This window comes from Antechinus flavipes, chromosome 2 (assembly GCF_016432865.1).
Source record: "Antechinus flavipes isolate AdamAnt ecotype Samford, QLD, Australia chromosome 2, AdamAnt_v2, whole genome shotgun sequence".
Taxonomy (NCBI): Eukaryota; Metazoa; Chordata; class Mammalia; order Dasyuromorphia; family Dasyuridae; genus Antechinus; species Antechinus flavipes.
Genome location: NC_067399.1, coordinates 52866836 through 52893671, shown reverse-complemented (window position 1 = coordinate 52893671; position 26836 = coordinate 52866836). Strand labels below are relative to the sequence as shown.

Sequence of the window (26836 nt, the reverse complement as noted above, 5' to 3'; positions counted from 1 at the left end):
ATCTTTACCTTTTTTTTTTTTTAAATTTTTTTATCCTTCATGAGCAGTGGTAAGCAAGATGTCCCTTGAAAATGATGGTTCTTGTTGCCTTTAAACTGGTGATGAAGCCAACTCTGCCTTGTTTCTTTGTCTACCCTTAAGGAATCTGGGAATCATCCTTTCATTTAATTTCAGCTTATTTATAGCTTTTGCTTTTTGTTCATAGTGAGAAGGTCCACAATATTTTAGTATCTTGAGTGTCAGATAAGAATTTTACATTTAGCTTATTGACAATAAAATTAATAGATTGGGGAGGTTTCCTGTATATGTATGTTTTAGTAGAGGAAATGTTATCTATAGTGAGCGATCATTGTAGTGGAACTTTTGGATATTGTAGACAATCACTTTACTAGCTATGTTACTTTGTTTCAAAATTTCCTGGTATAATTTTGTTTGAACAGTTTGTTTTATTGGTTGAGAAATTTTACCTAGAAATAGCAAATTTAACACTCCCTCCCCCTTCTCCCCCCGCCCAATATTAGCAATATTCAGGGTTTCTGTATTTGCAGGCTGAGAATTATAACTCCGATTATTAGAATTTTTTGGGTTGAGATTGAGGAATTATGTTCTAGAATTTTATTTTTAATAAATGCAGCTTTTGTTCTATTAAAAAGTCTTGAAATTATGTGAACTTTTCTAGTATTTATTCTCTTTTGGAAATTTAATGAATCATGATTTTGTGGACCACTTTCTAGCCTAGGTGTATCTCTAGATCACTGTGTGGATTGGGATTTCCAATCACTATTGGCTATATATCCACTAGGATCATATGTGTATATATACTTGGTCTTTCATTGTATTTATTGGATACACACAATCAAGCATTTGTGGTCTTGGCTATGGTAATAAAAGGAACAGTTTAAATCCTAATATTTGATTTTTAATTTTCAGGAACTTCTCTTGGGTAAGATTTCTAGACCTACATTAACATCCAGTACCTATGCCTATAAAGAAGTCTTTATCTCCTTATCTTGTCAGCCTGATTTTTTCATCTTTATTAGTTTATATTTTGCTCTATCTTGGCCAGGTTCCTCCCCTGGAACTGTAATACCTTGGCCAGAGGAATGATTGCGTAACAACATTTACTTGATCTTCTCTTGGTGAAAGCAATTTTTTCCCCTTCTCTTTCATTCATTCATTTACTTGTGACTTTAATTTAAAAATTTTTTTGCGTTCCAAATTTGCTTCCTCTAAATCCTTATATTTGACTTCAAATTTAAAAGAAATACTTATTTACTAGATTTGTCCCAGTGTACTAGCCTATCACCAGACCTTTTCATCCTGTCACATCTTCAAATCTGTCACTCTTTGAATCTTTTGAATGTTTACTCTTGATGACAAACCATTCCTGTCAGTTGTCATGGCTTAAAAATTTTACCTCCTAGGTGCTTTTCTTATATCTATTTACTTCTCTGCAATTCTATCTTAATCATCTTAGTTCAAGCTTTCCTCACATTTCATTTGGACTAGTTAAAAAACTTTCTAATTGGATTCTCTGAAGTTGCCTTCTCTTTTTTATGATCCATTTTCCAAATGGTTACCAAATTGAAATTCCTAAAATACAAGCCTGACTCCATTCGTGTCTTATTCTAGAAATTACAGTGACATTCTTTTGCCTCTCAAATAACCTACAACCTTTTTTTTTATGTCATTTAAAGTCCTTCAGAATCTGACTCTAGGCTACTTGTTAGCTAGTATTATTTTTGATTGCACATTACTTCTCTTTACACACTCTGCAAACCAATTAACGTTCCCTATACATGATCTTCCATTTTCCACCTTCCACTTCTCACAGGTAATGCATTTCTTATACCTAGAAGGCGATATCTTCTCAGTTTTGCCTTTTGGGAACTCTACCTCCCCTCAAGGACTAGCTGTGGTTCTCTGTCCTATACCTTCATCCTGTGCTCCCTCCCTGTATCCCCTTGTGCAAAGAGATTTCTCCCTTTATTCAGTTGTATTTTAATGTACCTGTATTTTCAGAAGTAGAGTTTAGGAAGCCCAAGAAAGTGATGTTCTGATAAATAAATGATTAGAAGCCTAGTCAGTAACTTTGACATTTCCATTTTTATGTGTCACCTGGAAGAAATTAGTACAGATGGTTAGATAATTCTTTGATTTGACTTTTGCATATTTAGGAGATCTGATGTATTAATTTGTTGGTGACCTATAGGAGAAACAAAAGAGGCTATAACCTTTTGCCCTTTAAATTTTTTTTTTTTTTTAAGATTCTCAGGCTGTTTTTCTTCTGAGTGGAGATTTCCATGAAGAGATGAAAAAGAAAAAAACAAAGTTGAGGTGGCAAAAGACTTGTCCATGAGTATTACTGTTCCTGGCCTCTCCTTGCTTAATTTAGAGGGTGTGACATCTTGCTGATTTGGATTTGGGTCTTTTTGAGCTGCTCCTATTTAGACTTGGCTGCCCTGTAGAATTCATGTAATTTGTCATTGTTGGTGGGCTTTGAAAATTTCCATGTTGGATTTTTAAATTTCCAACTCCCAGATTCTTAATAGCAAGTACAAAGAACACGGAGTTCTATCAGGATGTTTCTAGAAATTGAGTTAGCCCAGGGAAAGGATGCTTCAGTTGTCAGCTTCTCCGTGTTAGTTGCCAATCCTTAACTACAGTTTCAAATTGATTGGACTTTTGCCTCAAATCACAAGTTTCAGAAAGTAAAGAATATGGAAGAGAATGTTGATGTTGGAGCCAAGAGATTGGAATTTCTGTCATTGACCCATTGGGAAATTAGCTGGGCCATTGTTGGCAAGTCATTTAATACCCCAGTTTTCTTTTCTACAAAACAAGATATTCTCTTAGGCTGCTAAAACACTGATTTTTAATAAAAAAGATTGATCTAATCAGTCGTATTTCTCCCATATGCTCTTTTTTCCATTTTTATATATTTTATTTTCCCAGTCACATGTAAAACTATTTTTTAAACATTTATTTTTAAAACTTTTAAGTTCCAGAATCTCTTCCTTCTTCTCTTCCTATATGCCCACCCATTAAGAGGACACATGTGAAGTTCCATAAAAATCATGTTGAAAAAGAACATGTAGATTCCCCCACCAAAAAAACAAAACAAAACAAAAAACTTTCAAGAAAAATAAAGTTAAAAAAAATTATGCATTCAGGCATAATCAATTCTTTCTCTGGGCATGGATAGCATTTTTCATCATAAGTCTTTCTGATTAGTCCTGGATCACACAGCTGATCATCCTACATTGCTGTTACTTTGTACGCAGTACATTTCACTTTCTTGAGCCCATGTAGGATTTTCAAGATTTTTTTTGAGAGCATTCTACTCATCAGGAAAAACAACTCGAGAACATCACCATTGATATTTCCCATATACTCTTTTTTAAAATTTTTTTTAAGTTATCAAGCTGTGCATACCCTTTGATCCAGCAGTGTTTCTACTGGGCTTATACCCCAAAGAGATACTAAAGAAAGGAAAGGGACCTGTATGTGCCAAAATGTTTGTGGCAGTCCTGTTTGTAGTGGCTAGAAGCTGGAAAATGAAAGGATGTCCATCAATTGGAGAATGGTTGAGTAAATTGTGGTATATGAATGTTATGGAATATTATTGTTCTGTAAGGAACGACCAGCAGGATGAATACAGAGAGGACTGGCGAGACTTCCATGAACTGATGCTGAGTGAAATGAGCAGAACCAGGAGATCATTATATACCTCAACAACGATACTGTTTGAGGATGTATTCTGATGGAAATGGACCTCTTTGATAAAGAGAGCCTTAATTGATCAAAGATGGACAGAAGCAGCTACACCCAGAGAAAGAACACTGGAAATGAATATAAACTGCTTGCATTTATGTTTTTCTTCCCAGGTTATTTATACCTTCTGAATTCAATTCTCCCTGTGCAACAAGAAAACTGTTCGGTTCTGCAGACATATATTGTATCTAGGATATACTGCAACCCATTCAACATGTAAAGGACTCTTGCCATCTGGGGGAAGGGGTGGAGGGAGGGAGGGGAAAAATCGGAACAGAAGTGAATGCAAGGGATAATGCTGTAAAAAATTACCCTGGCATGCGTTCTACCAATAAAAAATTATTAAAAAATTTAAAAAAATAAAATTTTTTTTATTAAAGCCTTTTATTTACAAAATATATGCCAAATTTTTCCCTCCCCACCCCAATATTTGTTAAATATGTAAAATATATGTTAAATCCAATATATGTATACATATTTATACAGTTATCTTGGTGCACAAGAAAAATTGGATCTAGAAAGAAAAAGAACCTAAGAAGGAAAACAAAATGCAAGCCAACAAAATGCAAGCCAACGTCAACAGAAAATGTGAAAAATGTTATGTTGTTATCTCCTATATACTCTTAGGCCAAATAGTTTTCTTTGATTTGGATAAAACATTTGAAAAATTAAATTATCTTTTGCTCCAGATAATTATTGTTTATTAATTGAGTTTAACTGGGGTTTTATATCCTTATGCTTATGATATTCACATATTTATATGAATCCTGAATTTTAAAGGAGTGGAAAAGAAGTAGGTAGGCTTGTGGGCTGGAAGATTGTTTCTTAATGTTGTAGTTAAATGGCACCTTTTAGCCAAAACCATCCTTGAAGCCCTTATTGATAATGTTTTTTTCCCCCAATAGTTTTCATTTAACACCTAGTTCTCTGAACTGCTGAAGTGTTTTATATCATAGTGAACTTTCTTAATGTCATCCTAATGCTAGACTTGTATTGTAATTCTCCCAAAGCAGGGATTGTGTCTCATTTAAAATTTTTACCTCAATGTTCCTATTTGTAGTGTACTCTGAAGGTGGTTAATAAATGTTAATTGAATGAATGAGTAATATGTGGGTTGAAAGCATAAACCTATGGTGACAAATATTTGTATAATTTCAAGCTTGTATTTCTCTATTTCTTACCATTTTTTTAAACCATATCACTAAGATATTTTTAGAGCAAACTTACTCGTTTTTAGGGTAAAGATTAAAGTTGCATGGTATTTCTGTTGAATTGGAAGTTCTTGTGTCCCTCAGTGAAGTAAGCCATTTGGTTTATCTGCTGTTATTACATACTTAATAGAGATTATTTATAAAAATCATAATAGATGTTGTTTTATATTAATGTAACCAACAGTGTATTAAAGGTGATCACATAATTACATGCACTACTTTGAAAATGAAATCCATACAATATCCATACAAACAATTTTGACAGATAGTCATTTTTAGGTGAACATAATGTCTTTAGTTCTAACACAAAAATATAGGCAGTCATTAGTAAAATGATATATAAGACTGTCTCTGCTGACTCTCTAGATGTATTTTAGAAACTTGTATATTTAGGCTGTTGCCTACTGCTTCAGAAGTCAGTGCTATCTGTCTAGTTCATAAAGAATTGATAAGGCAAATTTGCAGATTCTTCCTTATTTTCCTTCTGTGTTTAAATTTATTACCTACTTTCTCATTTATTGATGGATCCATTCATCCTAGTGAAGGGGAAAGAATGCTAGACTTGAACGAAGAAGACCCTTTTCAGAATTCTGTCTTAGGTGCCTTTTAGTTGACTGATTTTTGGGAGTCACTTAAACTTTAGTTTCCTTATTTGTCAAATGGGGATAATAGGACTTTCTCTACCACTTGCTAGGGCTATTGTGAGAGAAGCTCAAGACATAGACTTGAGCTGCTATTGTTAGTATTTACTATATGGCTTGGGTACTTAGCACACTGTACTAAGGTCTGAGCATTTCTTTGAACAAGGAGCTCCTTAACTACACTTGGGGAGCGGAAGATTTGGGGATGTTGTCCTATTTCAGAGGTCCCATTTTCCAGCTAGAAAGCACTACTGAGATCTACTAACAAGAAATCTGAGGATTTAGCAGTGTCTGCTGTTGCACTGACACTCATGCATCCTAATAGCATCACTGTGCTCTCTCCATAGCTACTTATCTAAGCTGTATTCTCTCTTCATAGCTGATGTCCTAAAACTATCACTGTGTCCTCTCTCCATAACTGACTTCTCAAGTATATGTCAGGCCAGGGAGCTTGCTATTGTTTGCTATCATCAATATTTTAGAAAGGTGGTTGGATAGTATAGATGGATTGTTGAAACATAAGTCAATTAGTGATTTTAGAAAGAAGGATTTTTTCCTGTCCCCTCTGTGAGATGATTACTGTTTACCTATTTTTTTCTATTCTCCTCTCCTCCCCCTCCATGAAAATGGAAACCTCCTCTGGACCTTAGGGTGTAGCATGAAAAGATATGGTAATGCTTTGTTTCTAATGTTATTTCCACACCAATAACATTGTAACTGTTTTTGATCTTGAACTATTTAACAGTACTAAACTTTGGGAGCAAAAGTTTTCTGGGTTGTCAGTAGCTATGGCTATTGTTTTGTTACTATGAAGTCTTCTCTCCCCTTTGATTCATCGGCCTAGTGTATAGAGATAAATTCTACTTTATTAACACTAATGCATATGTTAAAAATTATTTTTATATGTAATTGGAGGAAAAAAATCAAATATTAAAAAACAAAATAAAATACTCTTTGGACTATTAGTTAACAAGTGTTAGCGTCTCAATTCTTTGTGCTCAGTTATACAGAATATATATATAATGGTCTTTATGTGCAAGAAATTGTGCTGAGGGATGGGAAGAGAAAGACACCTGCTTCTTCCCTCAGTTTTTACTTGGAGTCAGGAAGACTTATCTTCCTGAGTTCATATCTGGCATCAAACACTTACTAGTTGTGTGACCCTGGGCCAGTCACTTGACTCTGCCATCATTCTAGATCTGTCCCATGAGCTGGACAAGGCAATGACAAACCACTCCAGTATCTCTGTCAAGAAAACCCAAAATGGGGTCACAAGAGTCACACAACTGAAAAATGATTGAACAATCACAAATATACATAGATAGGTAAATAGAAGATAATTTGGGGAGGAAGGAGAGCCTTAACTTTTGGATCCTGACAAAAGGCTTCCTGGAAGAGGTGAAATCTGAGATGAATCTTGAAAAAAATACAAGGATGTCAACAAAGCATTTATTAACCACCTACTATGTCCTGGGCACTGTGAAAAGGGAGAATATTTCAGGCATAAGAGACAGTAGCTGATATAGATGCACTGAGTGGGAAGATAGTGTCAGTTCAGAGTGGTGGATAAGGAGTCCCATTTGGTGGCAACTTCCAGTTCTTTGAAGGGAACAAGCATTTATTAAAAGTTTACTATGTTCCAGACTCAGTGATTTAACTAGTGGGAATATTCCTTCCTTCAATGTAAATGGCAAATCTTCTAGTAGGTAGTCATTGAGAGAATTGAGTCTTTTGAGAGAAGTTGTGGCTAAGATTCCACCTGCATGCCAATCTTTTGGTAAGGAGTCTTTCCAGACTTTAAAAGGCTAGTAATAAAGAATGACTTCTCCCAAAGTCTTTCCAATTTGACTATAAGCTTAGGAATTTGCCTACCATGGCACATAGACTTTATGAACCTAGCATCACCATCTATACATCACAACGAGGTAGGCTAAGATTTTAGTGAATGTTGATTTATTGAAGTAGTAAACTTGTATTTAAAATGAATTTTACTCTGTTGGGTTTTAAATGGTAGTGTCTCCAAATGCCCAATTTAGGTTAATTATTTGAGGTTATTTTTACTTAATTCTTTTGTTCCCAAGAGCAGTTAAGTGATCATTCCTCAAACTTAAATTTATGTCTAGTTTTAAAAATGTTTTTAGTATAATTTTTCTTTATGGAAGTACTATAACAAACTATTTTATCTACTATCTACATATATTGCTTCCCTTCAGAGAAGAAAATTGAAGTTTCTTTAGCTTTATGGTTTAGAGAGACTTTTCTATAGAATTTATCATTTTAAACTACCAATGTTATTCTGTCAGTGGTCACCCACCAACTTGTATAATTCTAATAAAATTAGATATGATTGCAAAAAAAAATTGGTAATCCTTGGAATGGGTAGATAAAAAAAATGAAAACTTTAGGCTTTGGATTATGAGGTAGTTGTTAGAATGGATAAAGATTACAGTAAAATTTTAAAGCTATTTCAAAGATCTGAAGGTAGTGTCAAGTCTTGTTTATGTTAGTCACAGATATGGAGAATACTTTCAGTCCTGGAGTATCAATTTTTTGTCACTCAGTATACTGCTTGTGGGATTCTTTGGGGGTGGAGGTGGGGAGAGGGTCTTTTTCTTTCAAGTTAGTGAAAAATTTGAATTTCCTATTCCTATTCCTATAATTCAATGCAATTAATACAAATAATAGAGAGTTGACCTTATTGGATTAATCTAATGTACAATTAACATGTTGTTTCTTTAAGTTATTTTTTCTTTGTGATTTTTGTTTCATAGCGTCGTCCCCCAGACTACAGTAATACTGAACAATGATCGACAGAACTCCATTGTAGCCAAGATGGTTGGGCAAGAAGAACCTTTGAGCAGGGCAACGGATTCCCTGGAAAATATCCTTAGCAAGTCAGTAGCCACAGCACCAATCCCACTTCTCTGTTTCCATTTGACACTCTTACCCGTCTCTTACTCATGACATTCAAAAGACCAAAAGAAAAAACTATTTTTTTCTATTTTTGTTATTGCTAAGGAAAAAATCAGAATGTATTTGCATTGCTATAGGCATTGAAACTTTCTAAAAAAAGAAACCACATAGACTTTTTCTGTGACTACTTGTGAAATTAGAACCTAAATTATTGAGTGCCATTGTCCTGAATGACTCATGCTATAAAGTGGGTGAGGTGGTATAGATTGATATTTTTTGAATTTTGGAACTTTTAAGTTCTGAGTTTAGCTCAGATACTGAGTTCTTACAAAATCTTCAGGGAATTGCTTGAACATTTCCTTGATAGTAGAATGAGATTACTCATCTTATTCATAGGAATATTTTTCCCCCTGCTGGTTTATTGAGAAAATTGGCCAGCACCCAATACTTAAATGCTAACTATTTTCTGAATCAATAATAGCAATATTAAGATGTTTATACCACTTAATTTTCTTTTCAGTGAATTCTGTGGGCATAAGTTTTTGATTTTTTTCAAATAACTTTTTTTAGATTAAAAAATATGAATTTAAGAATACTTAAGCATAGGGAAAAGCATACAGGTATCATTGTTATGTTCCAGTAATTTACTTTTAGTCATCCCAACTGTGACAAACTTGCTTCCTCTACCCTCCATTCCAGAGATAACTTTTCTGCCACTTGTTTCCCATCTACAGCCTTATGACATCTTGGGTTGCTTTTTTCTACCAGACTTTCTCTATTAGCCAACTGCTTCTTCTCCCACTTTTAGTGTATCTTATTGTCTTGGCCTGATACTGTGGGAAACCAATTGGGTCTATGGAGAACTGAGAATGGTCAGGATAGGAAAGAAAGCAACAATTTCCCTGAGCTTTCCTCTCAATCTGCTTTATTAATAACTTGAAATGGAAGGATTGATTTGTCTGAGTATCATTGAGATAGGATACCTGCTGCCCTGCCTCTAAAAGAGCCCCAAATTGGATGGTCAGCATTGCCCCATTATTCCAGTCCCCTCCTTTGTATAGCATGCAAAGTGACACAAAATATTGTTTTCTTCTCCAGAATGTTATTGCTATTCACCAGTGCCAGTTAAGGGATTAGGAATGAGTCAGTCTAGAAGTTTGGTATTAAGAGAACGTGAAGAAGATATCAGAATCCTTTCTCAGCTGTCATCTGGTTTCTCCTAGTTTCTTGTCTCTCTAAATGTCTGCTCTCTTTGACACTGAGATGGCTGAAGTGCTCAGTAAAACCTCCTTCTAGTGGATTATCTGCTGTTTGATTATCTCCTTTCTGCTCTCTTTGATTGTGTTGGGATCATCAGGATTTCAAATGCTATAGCAGCTGTTAGAGTAGTTGACATCTTGCACTGAATTGACATAGAAGAATTCTCTAAAAACACTAACCTCCTTCCTCTCCCCTTCCCCCAACCTGGTATTTTAGAAAGAGAGAGGGTAAAAAATAACATTGAGCTCTTTCACTTGTTAATTCTCTATAGGCTGCCCTAGGGGTTCAGAAGCCATGTTCTATGTTTTGTCATAGAATAAATTTATCTGTCTTATTATTTGGTGATGAAACTAGAACTTAAAATAAGTCACAGAGAGTGTAGGCTTTACTTTTTTTATCTTCAAAATATGATTGACATCCTTAGATTTTCAGATGGATGGTTTTTGCTTGATTCTGATGTTAGTATCGTGGAATTGCTTTTGAATGTTTCAGCTTTCTATCTTGTTACTTACCCCTTCTTGTTATTGATCAAAATATGACATGTGGTGCCATCTAGGAGAATGCTTTGATCTGTATGATACATAAAATCTATTCTTTAAAGAAAAAAAGTCCCAGTGATTCAATTTTAGACTCTTCCTTTTTTATTTATTCCTTAAATTGACAAAATGTGGGTCTGCTTTGTTTCTGTTTCAGTGCCGTTCCTGCACGTAGGCAAAACACCATAGTGGTGAAGGTTCCAGGCCATGAAGATAGTCACAATGAAGACGGGGAGAGTGGATCAGAGGCCAGTGACTCTGTTTCCAATAGTGGACAGTCAGGAAGCCAGAACATTGGAAACAATGTTACTTTGATTACGTTGAATTCGGAAGGTATGTCGTATCTAGTGGGTGTTAAAGGGGTGAAGAAAGCAAATGAAAATCGTTGTGTTGAGTTAAGACTCCACTATTTTAATGAATTCTATTTTCTTTGATTCCTTTGTGGGGTGATTTTTAGGATAACTGTTGCCCCAGTTTCCTATGGCACTAAAATAGAATTTTTATTTAGGATACTATGGTAAATATAATTCAGATCAGGTCTTGGTAGTTTTTACATCATTTCACAGGCATTTGTGGAATTATCTTTTCAAAATTATATTTTATTTAGTAGAAATAAGATTTTGGAAATGGAATATTGAGCATTGTGTTCATCGCTCAGAACAGAGATAGAATTTTAGAATCATAAATTCTCAAAGTTCAGAAGATACTTACAGACTATATTCCACCTTGGACTTGGACAAGAATTCCCTCCATAATATAGTGGTCATCTGGCCTTTTCTTGCAGAAGTCCCTTTATTATCACAAGCCTAACATCTACTAGAGAAACCCATTCTACTTGGGAACAGCTTTAATTAGAAGGATTTTTTCTTTTTTAAATGTCCATCAAGCCTCAGTTTTTCTTTTTGCTGCTAATACCTACTGTTTCTAATTTTTTTCTTGGGAGCCAAGCAGAACAAGTCTAATCACTTTAAAGAAATGGAAAAATCAATGTGTCTTTATAAAATTTCTTACTCCTTCCCAAGGAGCTAGGCTATTTATAATAAATAGTTAAGAAAGAAAGAAAGACAAAAAAAAGTTCTTAACTAATATGAGAAAAAAGTCTAAATTTTATGAAGTGTTCTATGAACACTCTGTGAAGTATTTTGGGTAGGAAGGAAAATGTCCTCTCATGTGGTTTCTTTGGGGCCAAGCTTGGTCATGATAATTTTATAGCTCTAGTCTTTAAATGGTATGGTTCTTCAAATACTAGAAAACAGTTACCAGGTACTTCTTCCTTCCTGTTTTCAATTACTTCAATATATCTTTCAGTGGCTTGAACTCAAGGCCTGTCACAATCTTGGTTGTCCTTTGAAACTAGGCTTTCTCTTTAGTTTATCAAGATTTCTCCTAAAATGGAGTGACCATTTCTCAGTAGACTATTTCAAATGTGGTCTGATCTGGGCAAGGAACAGTGGGACTGTCCTTCCACTAGCCCCAGGCATTCTACTTTCTTTTTTTGTAGCTGGAAATGGAAAGGTACTTTCACACTGTGTATTTCTCTTTGGCTTGCAGTGTATTGTGATATCCAGATTTTTTTTTTTTTTTTTTTTTTTTTGCATAAAGCAACTAAATATCTCAAGACTTCCCTCATTTTATACATGCTTAGTTGATTTTTTTTTTAATCGAAGTTTTGAACTTCAAAATTATACATATTAAGTTAATATTAAATCAATCTTTTTAAGGTAGAATTTCTGGCTTTCTTCAAGACTCTGTTTCAATATTGTCTCCTACCTTTTGTGAACTCCTCACCCCAGGTTTTCTTCCTCCATTCCAAATACTACTCTCTCTCCCAATTGTTAGTCTACCTTTCCTAACAACATTGTTTAAGATTTACTAAGTTTATATTTTGTACTTTCTTGTTTGTGTGCCTGCTTCCTCTATCCTCCCCGTCACCTCTGAATATAAACTCCTTGAGGACAGGTGCTTGTTACTGTTCTTTCCTTGTATCTGTAGCACAGTATCTGGTGCACGATGTGTACTTAATAATTGCTTGTGGAATTGAAGGGTTCTTTCACTCCTTCTGAATTTACAAATCTTTGAATAACATTGACTTTGAAGAGGAGGAGAAAAATGTCGGTTGCTGTAATTTATTAAGCTGTTTCATGGATATGGAATTCTTTAGAAAAATAAACAGTATATTAACTCTAAATATGGTTTCCTTTATGTAAGATTCTCAAGAGGAATAGGTCTTCATTTGTCTTGTCAGTAACTTTTGGGATGTATAGAAACTTTTATTTTAGGTACAGAATGTCTCATATTTCAATCAATAGCTCATATAAGACAGAGTTGAACCTTGAACATTTCATTTCTGCATTTCTGTGCTTTAATGTATGTGGCATTAATATAGCTTATTGAATTTCATTAAATAAGAAAATGGTAAACAGAAAGAAGCATGAAAGAATCAGAATTATATGATTTAGACATTGAAATTCCAAAATTTCAGAGTTGGAAAAGGCCTCTCAGGTCATCTGGTTCAGCTCATACTTGAAGTCCGGAGTCACCTGGTCATTTTTACCTTTTTGCCTATTAAGTTTTCTTATTGTTGTTTTGTGTTCATAATGGTTTTTTTTGGGTGGGCCATCTCCTTGGGCCATCATCCTCCTGAGCTTATACTCACCAAATCTACAGGTTTTCACTTCAATATTATGTGCTTTTATTAAGCTCCTACTATTTGGAAGATCTTGTGCTAGGTTCTAGAGTACAAAGCCAAAAATGAGACTATTGTGGTCTCTAAAGAGTTTTCCCAGAGAAAACTGTATCAAATGTCATCTTATTAAGGTTACTAATACACATAGACAACATAATAAAAGCATGAGAGAGAAAAACATAGTTTGTATTGTTGTATAATGAATATCTTCCAGGCATCCCTTTCAGATTATAATAGCCATTTTCTAGAGTACTTTAAGATCTTAAGGGATCTTTATAACAAGCAGATGAAAATCCTATTATGATCTTTATTTTGTAGATGTAGAAACTGAAGGTGAAGGAAGTTGTTGCTTGCCTGGTGTCACAGAACTACTAAACCTTTAGGCAGAATTTGAATTCAGCTTCTCCTGATTCCAAATCTAACATTCTGTCCATGATCTTATATAGAAATTGCAGTTCTTCGCTGATAGATGAATTTTCTCATGGGAGTTCCCTCCAGTTATGAAACTGTAAACATGGACAAATGAGACCAAACCCCCTGTTTCTTAATGTTTCCTGGCCAGTGATACTGTTGAACTCATTAGTGACTTCTACTGGTATTGTAAACTGTATTCCTTTAATCGTTGCCACCCCATTCCTGCATTTTTAGAGACTACGTTATTTAGAAAGTAAGTATATTATGTAAACTTCCATAACATATTCTTTTGAGAGGTTTGCAAAGGACAGCCTGTGAACACATAAGTAGTGTGATGTCACTTCACATTTTTTCAGTTCATTTCTTAGTTTTCAGGTGTGTTATCTCTAGAACCAGATGACAAGTCACAGACTGATCCCAGCTTATGATGCTGCATTTTCCTGAAAGTTCCTTTTTAAGTCATTTGTTTGGAATTTAGAACACATTTTTCTGCATGGTGGTTAGCTTCTTGGGCTGGACTGTGGAAGCTTATAGTCATCCTATGGAAGATAGTGTTGTTGAGAAAGTGCTTTATAAATAATAAAGCAGGGGCAGCTAGATGGTACAGTGGATAGACTGTTGGCCCTGAAGTCAGGAGGACCTGAATTCAAATATGGTCTCAGACACTTAACTCCTCCTGGCTGTTTGATCCTGGACAAGTCACTTAACCCCAATTGCCTCAGTAAAAAAAAAAAATAATAATAATAATTAAAAAGCATTATTATTATGATTACTAATAACTAAAGTTATTATTACTATTCTAGAACTCAGTGAGTATATATTGTTTCTATGGAGAAAGACCTTTTGAAATCCAGTTTGGGATTCCAAGACTGTGTCTTCCTGTAGATTGTGAGATAGTCTGAGGATTGTGTAGGGCTTTGTGTGATATGGGATAGATGTGAGAAGTCTAGTATAAGTTGCTTTTGGAGCTGGAGCAGGGGCACTGGCATGGGGAAAGGCCCTGTAGTGACCTTGTACTCTAAACTCTTTGTCCTAAGAGATTTGGGCTTGGGGCCACCTCCTAGTCCTTTGATTTCTACCATGTCACCTCAGGTCAGAGTTTCTCTTCTTCTTGACCTGCTTGCCTATTCTCTTCCTCAGACTTTGCACCGGGCCTTTTTGCGTTTTTCAAATGATTTTTATTGACAGTAGCAGTACAAAATGAAGGGGAATAGAAAAGAAATTGCTTCCAATTTCCTCATTTTTATTTTCCCCTTAGAGCTGACCACAAGTGTTAATAATGATTGGTGTTTAGATACACTAGAAAGATGCATTCAAGAATTAAGATTAATGTACTTTTCAAAGGGGCTAACCCAATCATTCATCATACGATCTGGAGCAGGGTGGGGAGTGAAAAGCAGGGTGGAGCCTTGGAATTAGGGTTGGAGGAGCCTCTAGATTTAGTTGTGAAGATGGGGTGGGATTGGCGGGGTGCAACTGATGAAGTCAGCACGGAGAATGGAGTGGTCAATATCAGAAGGGGCCTTAGGTATATAATCTCCTATTCCTTCTCACCTTCTTATTAATTTTGTGTGAACTACCTCTCCCCTATTCTCCATGTGCAAGTTCAGAATCTGTCAGTCAATTTATTTATTTATTAGGCATTGTATCTACTATGTATTTGACACTGTTCTAGGCTTTGGGATACAGTGACAAATTCCTATCATCAGAAAGTATATCTTTACCTTCTTACCTTACAGAAGGATGAAATGGAGGTCTATAAATTTATGTGCAAAGTTATTATGAATTATAAACACAAGACAATCATAATTATTAAATAGTATTAAATCAATAATGAAATTAAATAGAGTAGTGAGAAGAAGGAAAGGGAAGAGTTGAGAGTGTGGTTCTCACAATAGGCTATGAAGGTAGAAGTGGAAATGGGCAAAGAAAAGGGAGTTCTGGTGTCTGTGCTGAAGGGAGGGCTGTATTTATTGTTGAAAATTGCTTGTATTCTCTCTTCCAAATTGTAGTTGTACATTTCCTATCTGGAAGCGATCGAATGCCGTCCTCCACTGAGCCTTCTGTTTGTTTTGTCTACTACTTAGCTTCTTGACACTTTGACCCTGGTATGCTTTTGTGACCAAAATTGGCTTACAGAGCTAGGGGGGAGATAAGGGTAATAAAAAACATTTTAAGTTGACAAGAAGCTGCAGAAAAGACAGTCTCTATCCCAAGTTATACATGATAGTTTAAAGAAAAACTGTGATGATTTAAATACAGTTTCTAACATCTTTATTTAAATTTTCTAGTTTGTCAGACATAGATTTTTAATTACATGTACTTATTTGTCTATCTTTATGTTACTGAGTCTTACTATTTTGCTAACTGGAATGGTTATTTTGCTTGAAATGATTCCTCTGGAGCTCCAGACTAATCGTTTCTTGTCAGTCATTGGAAACTCTCAAAGCCTTTTCTTCCTTATTTGATCCTTACAACATTTTCAAGGAATTGGGATCCCAGGACATGGCATGAGCCCCTTCATAATTGAGGTTGTTGAAATATAAATGACTTTATCAAAGTCTCCTAAATGGCAATATTGGATTCAGAACTGATTCAGAGGTCAGGGTGCTCCAGGACAAACATGGAATTTGCAAATGCTTGTCAGCACATTTGGGATATTTTTAGTTGTTTCTCCTATCAGACATAGCTTTGTAGGTTTACAGAGTGAGTAGGCAGAATTGGTGATAGGAGCAAGAGATATCAGTCTTAGTAAGTTACTCTGAAGTTTTGAAGGGAAAAAGGAGTTTTCCAACTGTTTTGCTCACTTGGCTAGCTGTTGGTGAAATCCCACTGGTATTCGCAATGTTGGGAAATGATAGGGAAAGTGTAATTCTTTGTCTGTTTCATATGGATAGTGGTTAGAGGATGTGTACGTTGATTTTGGGTCCAGTTCTTTTGTTGTGATTTTATGTACTTCTGGGACAAAGTATAATTTTAGGAAATGAGAATCTTCTAGACCAGGCCTAACCTGGCTTCTGTACACATAAGAAACACACAGGAAGCCAAACTACTGATAACCCCAAGAATGGTTTCCTTGTTTTTCCTAAAGTCAAATCAGCTTAGCTTAGGCTGTCTAACATATGTGTAACTCCTACTACAGGAAGCCTCATGTAAATTAGGGGAAAAAATTGATACCTTCCCCCTTATTTTCTCTTAAAATGACCTATATCACTTACATTTTAAGAAGAACATGATATAAGATAATATACATCTTATTTAGAAAACTTGGAAAAATTTTCCATGTTAGAAAAAAAATTACATTTTTGGATTTTTAAGTTTCATCCACCTATCTGTCACTATCCATAAAAGGTTAATTCAGGATGGTGTTATCTATGTCAAAGTGGTATATGAGTTTCAATTCTGGATTCTTGTATTAAGAAATTTAGTCTGGGAAGAAAGTTGCCTTGTAGAAAGGTAAATTATTTTTGCAAGGGGCTTTCACTAATAATGCCTCTGATTTATTTTTGATCTTATACTTAGAAAGACCGGAATTGTATTTTGGAATTATTTTATTATAGCCCTCCTAAGAGTTTATATGTTATGATGCATACAGCTATGTCCTTGAGAACATGTATTTGTCCCAGGAAAATTTTTAATGCTCTGAAAACATTTGCTAGAGTTTTTCCTTTTAGATATGATTGCTTGGCATAGATTATATTCAGACAGATGTGATTTTTTTAAAAAACATGATTGTTGTATATGTAAATGGTGAAAAAACAGCTAATCCATTAATGTCCCTTGGATCAGATTTACTTTGGACCTTTTGTAGAATCATCCATTAAAATTTTTTCAGTGAGATTTATGTGATGGGAATTGGATTAGTGTCCTCATCACCCCCCCATGACTGGAAACAGCTTTGCTCAGCTGTAGGGAATGTTAAGTAGGCTAGTTGGTTCCAGAAAAATTGCATGATTAACATAAAACTCCTAAAGAATGATAGACTTGTCCTCTTGATTTAGTCATTTTATTTCTTGATAAGAGCCAAAAGTTGCAACTAAGCAGCTTGCTCTTATCTTCTTTTAAGAAAAAACTTAAATGCCTAAAGTTGACTTTGGAATAAGCCAAATCTCAAAGTGGCCATTCTCTACCAAGTTCAAATGGTCTATACTAATTGCTGTGTAATCTTTAATGAAGATTTGGAATTGATTCTATGATATCTAGAAGGTCCTGCGGCTTGATGCTTCGTTGTGTGATGTGGTACTGACTTCTGTCATGTAGCAAAAATTCTATCAAGTTATGCCCCATATGGTTGCTTTTTAATTGGGCTTCTTGGAAAATTATAAGTTCTGGTTTAGCTAATTTTCTTCTTAACAAAGGGTTAAAACAATTCCCTCGTCTTTCTTTTTTAATTCTTATAGAAAATGGGCTAACACCCATTTAATTGAATAGAGGACAATAGACATAACCTAATGATATATGCCAATAATATTAGCAGTATCCTTGAGGTCTTGCTTAGGAACATGAATCATAATTGTTCTGAAGTGGACATGAAGCAAGGATAAGAGATTAGATTTAATAGTTGAATATATATATACTGGCCTCACAGCATCTGTAAGCCAAAGCTTAGAAGGAAAGGATCTCTCTCTTTTCCTCCCTTTCTCTCTCCTTCCCGATGTTTTTCTTTCTTCCCTCTCTTCTTCCCTCCAAACTCCTTAGTTTCTTCTTTTTCTCTGTTTTGCTCTGTCTCTCAGTTTCGCTGTCTCTGTAACTGTCTCTTCTGTCTGAACTTTTTTGATTGAAAACTTACTGGAATAGTTAGTGGCCCCCTAAGTAGAGGAACTTTTCTATTTTGGAAACAGGGAGATAGATGGCTCAATGGACAGAGCATTGAACTTGGTCTTCTCAAGAGCTGAGCTCCAATCCAGCCTCAAGTATTTTACCTGCTATGCAAATCAATTAACCCTGGTCATCTTCAAGTTCCTTATTTGTAAAATGGGGAGAATAATGGCACTTCTCTCTCAGGATTATGCTAAAATATTTATAAAATGCTTTAGCTATAAAAAGAATTTAGCATTCTTAAAACTGTTGTATTTCGTACAGTTTTGAACAACAGTCTCCAAAGAATTAAAATTATGACTTATGTGAACATAAGGGAGCTGTTATATATTACCATCAACATCTTACACTGGAGACATAGGTTAAATACTATTTAGGAGAAGTAGGCCTGGAAAAGGATTAGTTGTGTAAAAAGAATATCAGATAACAGATGAACTCCATGTGCTAGCCTAAGGACTATACCAAAAATATACAGATGAAAGGTTTAACCTTATTGCATAGAGTTTTTTCCTGGGTAATTTAATTGTTTTATTAATAAGATCAACATGTTTATTAATGAAACTATAGTTATTTGCCTATCTCTCTTAGACCAAAGACCTCTTATGGCAGTAGGCTCACAGTTTATATGGTTTTCAAAGAGTAGGTGTTCCTGAGGGTGGCAATCAATTCTGATTGATTAACAATTAATGAGAAAATGAATATTACAGTGAGAGACTGGAGTGTATTACAATGCAAATCTTGAGGTATGTATTGGGTAAATTTTTTAAAATAACTTTTTATTGACAGAATAATGGGTAATTTTTTACAGCATTATTCCTTGCACTCACTTCTGTTCAGACTTTTCCCTTCCCTCCCTCCACCCCCTCCCCCATATGGCAGGCAGTCTTATACATGTTAAAAATGTTAAAGTATATCCTAGATACAATATATGTGTGTAGAACCGAATAGTTCTCTTGTTGCAGAAGAATTGGAGTCAGAAGGCAAAAATAACCTGGAAGAAAAACAAAAATGCAAGCAGTCCACATTTCATTTCCCAGTGTTCCTTTTCTGGGTGTAGCTGATTCTGTCTATCATTGATCATTGATTGGAATTGAGTTAGATTTTCTCTTTGTCGAAGATATACACTTCTATCAGAATACATTCTCATACAGTATTGTTATTGAAGTATTTTTATAATGATCTTCTGGTCCTGCTCATTTCACTCAGCATCAGTTCATATAAGTCTCTCCAAGTCTCTCTGTATTCATCCTGCTGGTCATTTCTTACAGAACAATAATATTCCATAACATTCATATACCACAATTTACCCAGCCATTCTCCAATTGATGGGCATCCACTGAGTTTCCAGTTTCTAGCCACCACAAAAAGGGCTGCCACAAACATTTTGGCACATACAGGTCCCTTTCCCTTCTTTAGGATCTCTTTGGGATATAAGCTCAGTAGTAGCACTGCTGGATCAAAGGGTATGCATAGTTTGATAACTTTTTGGGCATAATTTCAGATTGCTCTCCAGAATGGTTGGATTCGTTGACAACTCCACCAACAACGCATCAATGTCCCAGTTTTCCTGCATCCTGTCCAACATTCATCATTATTTTTTCCTGTCATCTTAGGCAATCTGACAGGTGTAGTGGTATCTCAGAGTTGTCTTTATTTGCATTTCTCTGATCAATAGTGATTTGGAACACCCTTTCATATGAGTCAAAATAGTTTCAATTTCATCATTTGAGAATTGCCTGTTCATATCCTTTGACCATTTATCAATTGGAGAATGGCTTGATTTCTTATAAATTTGAGTCAATTCTCTCTATATTAGAAATGAGGCCTTTATCAGAACCTTTAACTATAAAAATGTTTTCCCAGTTTGTTGCCTCCCTTCTAATCTTGTTTGAGCTAGTTTTGTTTGTACAAAGGCTTTTTAATTTGATATAATCAAAATTTTCTATTTTGTGATCAGTAATGATCTCTGGTTCTTCTTTGGTCACAAATTCCTTCCTCCTCCACAAGTCTGAGAGGTAAACTATCCTATGTTCCTCTAATTTATTTATGATTTCATTCTTTATGCCTAAATCATGGACCCATTTTCATCTTATCTTGGTGTATGGTGTTAAATGTGGGTCCATTGGGTAGATCTTTTAAAAAAGATCCTTTTTTTTTTTTTTTTTTTTTTTTGATGAAAATAGTATGTTTTGATTCACATAGTTCTCTGTCTGGATGAGGATGACATTTAAAAAAAATAATTTTTTATTTTTAAATATAGGCAAGGATAGTTTTCAACACTTACCTTGAAAAACCTTCTCTTTCAAATTTTTTTCCCTCCTTCCCCCCAGACGTAAATAATCCAATGTAGATTAAACATGTGAAGTTCTAAACTATTTCCACATTTATCGTGCTGCACAAGAAAAATCAGATCAAAACAGACAAAAATGAAAAAGAAAAATAAATAAACAAGAACAACAAAGGTGAAAATACTATGCTGTGATCCACATTCAGCCCCCATGGGCCTCTCTGGATGTAGATGGTTCTTTTCATCACAGATCTATTGGAATTGCCTTGAATCACCTCATTGTAAAGATGAGCCAAGTTCATCACAGTTGTTATCACATAATTTTATTGTCACTGTGAACAATGTTCTCTTGGTTCTAGCTAGTTCACTTAGCATTGGTTCATGTAAGTTTTTCCAGGTTTTTCTGAAATCAGCTTGCTCATCATTTCTTATAGAACAATAATATTCCATTACATATATACCATAACTTATTTAGCCATTCTCATCTGATGAGCATCCACTCAATTTCCAGTTCCTTGCCATTACACAAAGGGTTGCTACAAATATTTTTGCATATGTGGTTTCTTTTCTCTTTTTTATGATCTCTTTGGGATACAGACCCAGCAGAGACACTCCTGAATCAAAGGATATACATAATTTTACAACCTCTTAAACATAGTTCCACATTGCTCTCCAGAATGGTTGGGTCATTTCACAACTCAGCTAATTATGCATTTATTAGTGACCCAGTTTTCCTATATTCCCTCCAATATTTATCATTATCTTTTCCTGTCATGTAGCCAATTTTAGAGATGTAAAGTGATACCTAAGAATTGTCTTAATTTGTATTTCTATAATAGTGATTCAAGAGCATTTTTTCATATTACTATAAGTGACTTTAATTTCTTCATCTGAAAATTGTCTGTTCATATCATTTGACCATTTATTAATTGGGAATTGTTTGTATTCATATAAATTTTAGTCAGTTCTCTATATATTTTAGAAATGAGACCTTTATCACTAAATATTGGATGTAAAATTTTCCTCCTATTTTTCTGCCTCATTTCTAATCTTGTGTGCATTGGTTTTCTTTGTACAAAAACTTTTAATTTAATATAATAAAAAATTATCTGCTTTGCATTTCATATTGTTCTCTAGTTCTTCTTTGTTCATAAATTCCTTCCTTTTCCACAGATCTGAGAAATAGACTATTCTTTGTTCTCCTAGTAGTATTACTTTATAATATCAACATTTTTGTCTAAATCATGAACCCATTTTGACCTTATCTTAGTATAAGCTATTATGTATTGGTCAACACTTGGTTTCCGCCATACTTTAAAAAGCTATTTAACTTTTGTTTAAATATATTTAAATGTATTTAAATTGATTTGTTTCAATAAACATCAGTCCAGCTTTCTCTACTCCCTTTCCCCAACAAAATCTCTGTTATACAAACTTGTATGGTCAAATCAAAATAAATTTCTGCTTTGACTATATTTATATCTAAAATTATATATTTCAATTTGCACAAACCTGATCTAGTCACTCAGAAAGCATTTATTAAATGCCTAAGCTATGCCAGACACTGTTTTAAACACTAGGGATGCAAAAAAAGGAAATAGTCCCTGCCTTCAAGGACCTTATAATTTAATGGGAAAATGACATAATAATTAGACCTCTCTTGGCAGAATTTGGGACCTCTTTTTTCTCTGATATCTCTGCACTGATATGTTCTGCCAAGCTGATTCCTGGGTAGACCTCCTTTCCATTATTTGCAGACCTCTGTCTCCCTGCTCCCTCCCTCCTCTGTCTCCATATTTAATATGATTTTTTTTTCCCTCTTGCATTTCCCGCTCAGTATTCAGTCTATTGCATTTTCTAGACCTATTTGGAGTTGTATGATAGAGTTCTGCTGTTCTTCCTGCTACTCTACCATTTTGGCTGTGGTAGATCTTTTATGACCAAGGTTTGTGAGTATATTTGTTGCTGTGTCTGACATGTCTTGACTTAATTGGGGTTTTTTTCTTCAAAGATACTGGAGCAGTTTGCCATTTCTTTCTTCACTTCATTTACTGATGAGAAAACGGAGGTGAATCGGGTGAAGTGATTTGCCTAGGATCACACAGTTAGTAATGTGTCTGAGGTCACATTTGAACTCAGTCTTCCTGACTCCAGTCTGGCTCTACATCCACTGTATCACTTAGCTAATCCTTGGGAGTACCTAGCAGAGGATTTCACACAATGAGATGACTAGGTTTTAGTTTGCATGATTGGGATATATTTACATAAAATGATGAATTCAGAGATGCAGAAATATTTAGATTGTCTTGAAATGCTTTTTTTTTTTTTTTTTAAACTTAAGTTCTTTTCGGAGGATCTGCACCGTGGGCTGGATTCATCTCTCTCATGTTTTCTTCCTGCTTGCTTCAGTGGCAGCGTGGTAGTGCCTTGTGTCTTTGATATTTCTCATTCTCTCTACATGACTTTTTGCCCTTTCTAGTCATAACTCGTTCTCAGTGATGGAATTTTTTAGGTGTGAACCATTGCTGATAATATAGTCACCCAACTTCTATTTCACATGTGCCTTTCACTTGCTCACATTTACACAGTGATGGGTTCAAAGGGGACACAATGAATAAATGCTTATTGACTTGACTTGGGATACTTATCATTTCAACTCATGGTGTTCCATGATTCACAGCTGTGTACCATCACTATGAGAATGTATAAATAATTTATTGGTTGAAAATAAAACTGTTTAAGTTTTTAGGGCTTTAAATGATGACTATAGTTACATTTCAACAAACACTTATAGGAATGCAAAAAAAAAAAAAAAAAAAAGTGGTGTTTGACAAAACAGGGATCATGTTCTGTGACGATTTGTAGCCCTGAAAGTATACAGCGATAGTTCTTCTGGTGAAGAAATATTTGTTAAAAATTAAGTACTTTCAGACTTTGTAGCATAGTGCACCAATACCATTGAAAGAGGCATATTTACATAATTTATTGAACTTTTAAAAAAGTAAAAACTGTCATCTTCTGATTTCAAACTATCTACCTTATTAGGTTGCCTTCCTTCCTATGATAATGCTAGTTAATTATATGATGTGATTATGTTCAACACAATGAGTTCTGGGACTCATGAGCACTTCAGGAGGAAGCCAGAATGTGACAGGACTGATTCCAGGCACACGGTTGACAGGCAAGATAGATGGGCATGAGCCATAGAGTGACTTGGACTTTTCCTTCTTCTCAGTGGCCTTTTTTCTGCTTCTGTTGCATGATCTCCGAGTCCCTCTGCTTTCAGGCAGCTGCAGAGAGTCTGTCATCCCAGTGTTTTCCTTTTGCCTGAGTCGCTTTGCTTTTTTATGTTCTTCTGGTAGGCAAGCTCATGCTGGTTACCACGGATCATGGTGATGGCAGTGGCTCTGTCCTGATGTGGTGGTGTCCATTTTTTTCCTCTTCGACGTCCCCATCCCCACCCAATTTGCTTTTAGTAAACTACCAAAGTTTATGGATAGTATATATAATGAGCATTATTCAAAAATTGTTTACTATGTAGATTTAGCCTAAAGAATTGAGTAAAATTCAGTGTAAATAGTAGAAGCATGAGACAATTACTGCACAGATTCTCCTTTAGGGGAGACAAGGTAGTGTGAAAAATCCCTGTAATCCTCCATTTCTTCCAGCATAAGGCATATGATCTTGGGGATGTCAGGTCGACTCTTTGGACTTAATAGCATTTTAGATGTAGAGTAAGGGAGTGACTTAATGGTTTCCTACTACAGTTTTTTTATTTCCTACATGAGAAAATAGACCAGAGAAAGGGATTAATAAATTCATAATTGGAATAAGAAGATGCAGTTTTTGAACCATGTTCTTTAAATTCAGCATTATTTTTTCTATGTGAGATTTCCTATTCCAGTTTTCTTATCTGTGGAATTATGGGACTAGATGCTTTTTTTAAAGGGTACATTTCAGTCCTAAAATTCACAGGACAACAGGATCACAAAGTTAGTGCTAGAAAAGAACCTTAGTACCATATTGAGTCTGAACTTTCTTTTTACAGATTAAAAAAAACTGAGGCTTGGAGTAGTAAAGTGATTTATGCCCAGAGTTACAGAGCTAGTTAGTTTGTGAGATGATTTGAACTCTCATCTTTTGATTTCAAACTATCTACCTTGTTAGGTTGCCTTCCTTCCTATGATAATGCTAGTTAATTATATGATGTGATTATGTTCAACAGAATGGTCTCTGACCTTTACTAAAATGTTTATCCAACTTTTTGATGAAACATGTTCTGGATTCCACGAGTGTGTAGACTGCTAACTGAAAAAGAAACTTTTAAATAAAACATTTCCTATTTGTGGCATCTGCTTAAATTAAAAAACCATTTTATACTGCAGGGGGAGCTCTTTATTAAGTCATTTTTTTAAAAAAGAAAAGCCTCCCCTCCCACCTCCAACTCCCACATAGGTTAATTTCCTGAAATTATTGGGGAGTGAAATTAATATTTTCTGGTGTTTGAATTCAACAGTAGACAAGGATTATGCTTATCATTTTGCTGTATTTCTCCTCCTTCCCCCTTCCCCTATCTTACTGTTATTTCTCTTTAAAATTTATACTTGATTTAAAAAAATTATCCTTTGGGAACTTGGGTCAGAAAGTACACTTTTGTTAAAGACTTTCTCCCCTTTTTAGTTGTTCTGTGATGGTAGCATTTTGATCTACTTTTGCAAATAATATATTGCTGTCCCTTAGTAATTCATTTGCTGAGGTATGACTTGGAGAGAGAACTGATAAATCATCCTTGTCAGTTTTATTGAGTAGTCTTGGTAATGCTGAGATCATCTTGTTAGGAAGGAACATTATGTGATGGAGCGAGCCCTTGAGTTGGATTTAGAACACCCAGTTTCTCTCCCAAGCCATTCACCTTCTTAGAATCTCAATTTTCTTATTAGTGAAATGGGGATGCTTCTTATACCATTGCAGGGTTAAGTGCTTTAGAAACAAAAAAAAAAATGGTGCCAGAAAGTGGAAGAAAGTCTCAAGATTTGACTGTTTCTATGTTTCCAAGTTCTTCCACCAGAGAAAGTAATTCAGAAAAATGGAAAGCTGCTGTAATTGAGGTGTAATTATAACTTTGGCATAGTTTTTAGGGAAGGAGAGAGTAATAAAAAATGAACATTTTCAAGACATTGTGACAGAAATCCAGTGGGTAAATCCAGGAGTAGGGAAGAATGGATAGTAATGAGAATAAAGTGTGAGTAAATGTACCTTTAAAATCTTAAGTTTTAGATATGTGGCAATATGATAATTATAATGTATTATTAGTATAGAATATATAATCCTTTTAAGTGAAATTCTATATGATTATGTATATATAAATTATATACATACAAATTATATGTGAAAATATAAGTGTTATATATAAATACATTTAAATAAAACTTATTTATTATATTAATATATAAATTAATAATGCAATTCAACATGTCACAGAATATTACATGTAATGTAAATTAATATATTTATATATAGATATGAGTGTATGTGTGCAATAATATGCATATGTATGTATATATACATATACATGTATATATAGTATAGAGCATACCTACATACCCACATATATAACATGTGCACACATATGAGATAAAAGTTCCAGGTCTCTCTTGGTGAAGTGGGACACTGACAGAGATATTCTAGAAGGCAAGTAATTGAATTGACATGAATAGTGACTGAAATAGAGAGGGTGAGGATAGATGTTGGGCATCCTTAGTTTATATGGGGTGATTCTCTGGTTCTCAAACTCAGGAGCGATTAACAATACCAATAATAACTATGATGAGGATGATGATGATAGCTAACTGTAATGGGCTGAGGCTTGGTTTGTGCAGAATAAGACTCTTCAGCCCAGAAACCTGCTAGCAACCCCCGCTTCCCTTTGGTGCTTTTCATCTCCCTTCCTGAGATGTCAGGGATGGCATGACCACCTGTGTTCTAAAACAAAAGAAAACGGGAGATGTAATGGGCTGAGGCTCGAGGTGATGCACTGAGGTCCCAAGCACGTGAGGCTAAATATTAATTGGACCATACTCTATTAATATATATGCTTGGAGAAAGAATGGCCCCCACCCACTCTTTGTGCAAGTCCTGATGTGTTGTATAGGAAATGATGATTTTGGTGGGTAGAGGCAGGGGGGCAGAGAAGGAAGCGGAAAGAGAGATTGCTGGCTGGACTCTTGTCACAGCTGCTCACATTGCTAATCCCCCTTCACCTCCGATTTCCCTTCACCTTCTATCCTTCTTCACCT

At 35.0% G+C, this 26836-nt stretch overlaps 1 protein-coding gene and 1 pseudogene across 5 annotated transcripts in view; one reads left to right on the top strand and one right to left on the bottom strand.

Annotated features, from left to right (window-relative positions):
* Positions 1–26836, top strand: part of BANP (BTG3 associated nuclear protein) — a 244254-nt gene that overhangs the window by 53845 nt on the left and 163573 nt on the right. For 3 of the 5 annotated variants that reach the window (XM_051974821.1, XM_051974822.1, XM_051974823.1), the window contains exons 5-6: positions 8398–8520; positions 10493–10668. In XM_051974821.1, coding sequence (XP_051830781.1) covers positions 8398–8520; positions 10493–10668 — 299 coding nt within the window. The remainder of the gene's footprint in view (positions 1–8397; positions 8521–10492; positions 10669–26836) is intronic. The other 2 variants (XM_051974824.1, XM_051974825.1) reach the window with 1 other exon arrangement.
* Positions 22919–23988, bottom strand: LOC127547816 (small EDRK-rich factor 2-like; annotated as a pseudogene).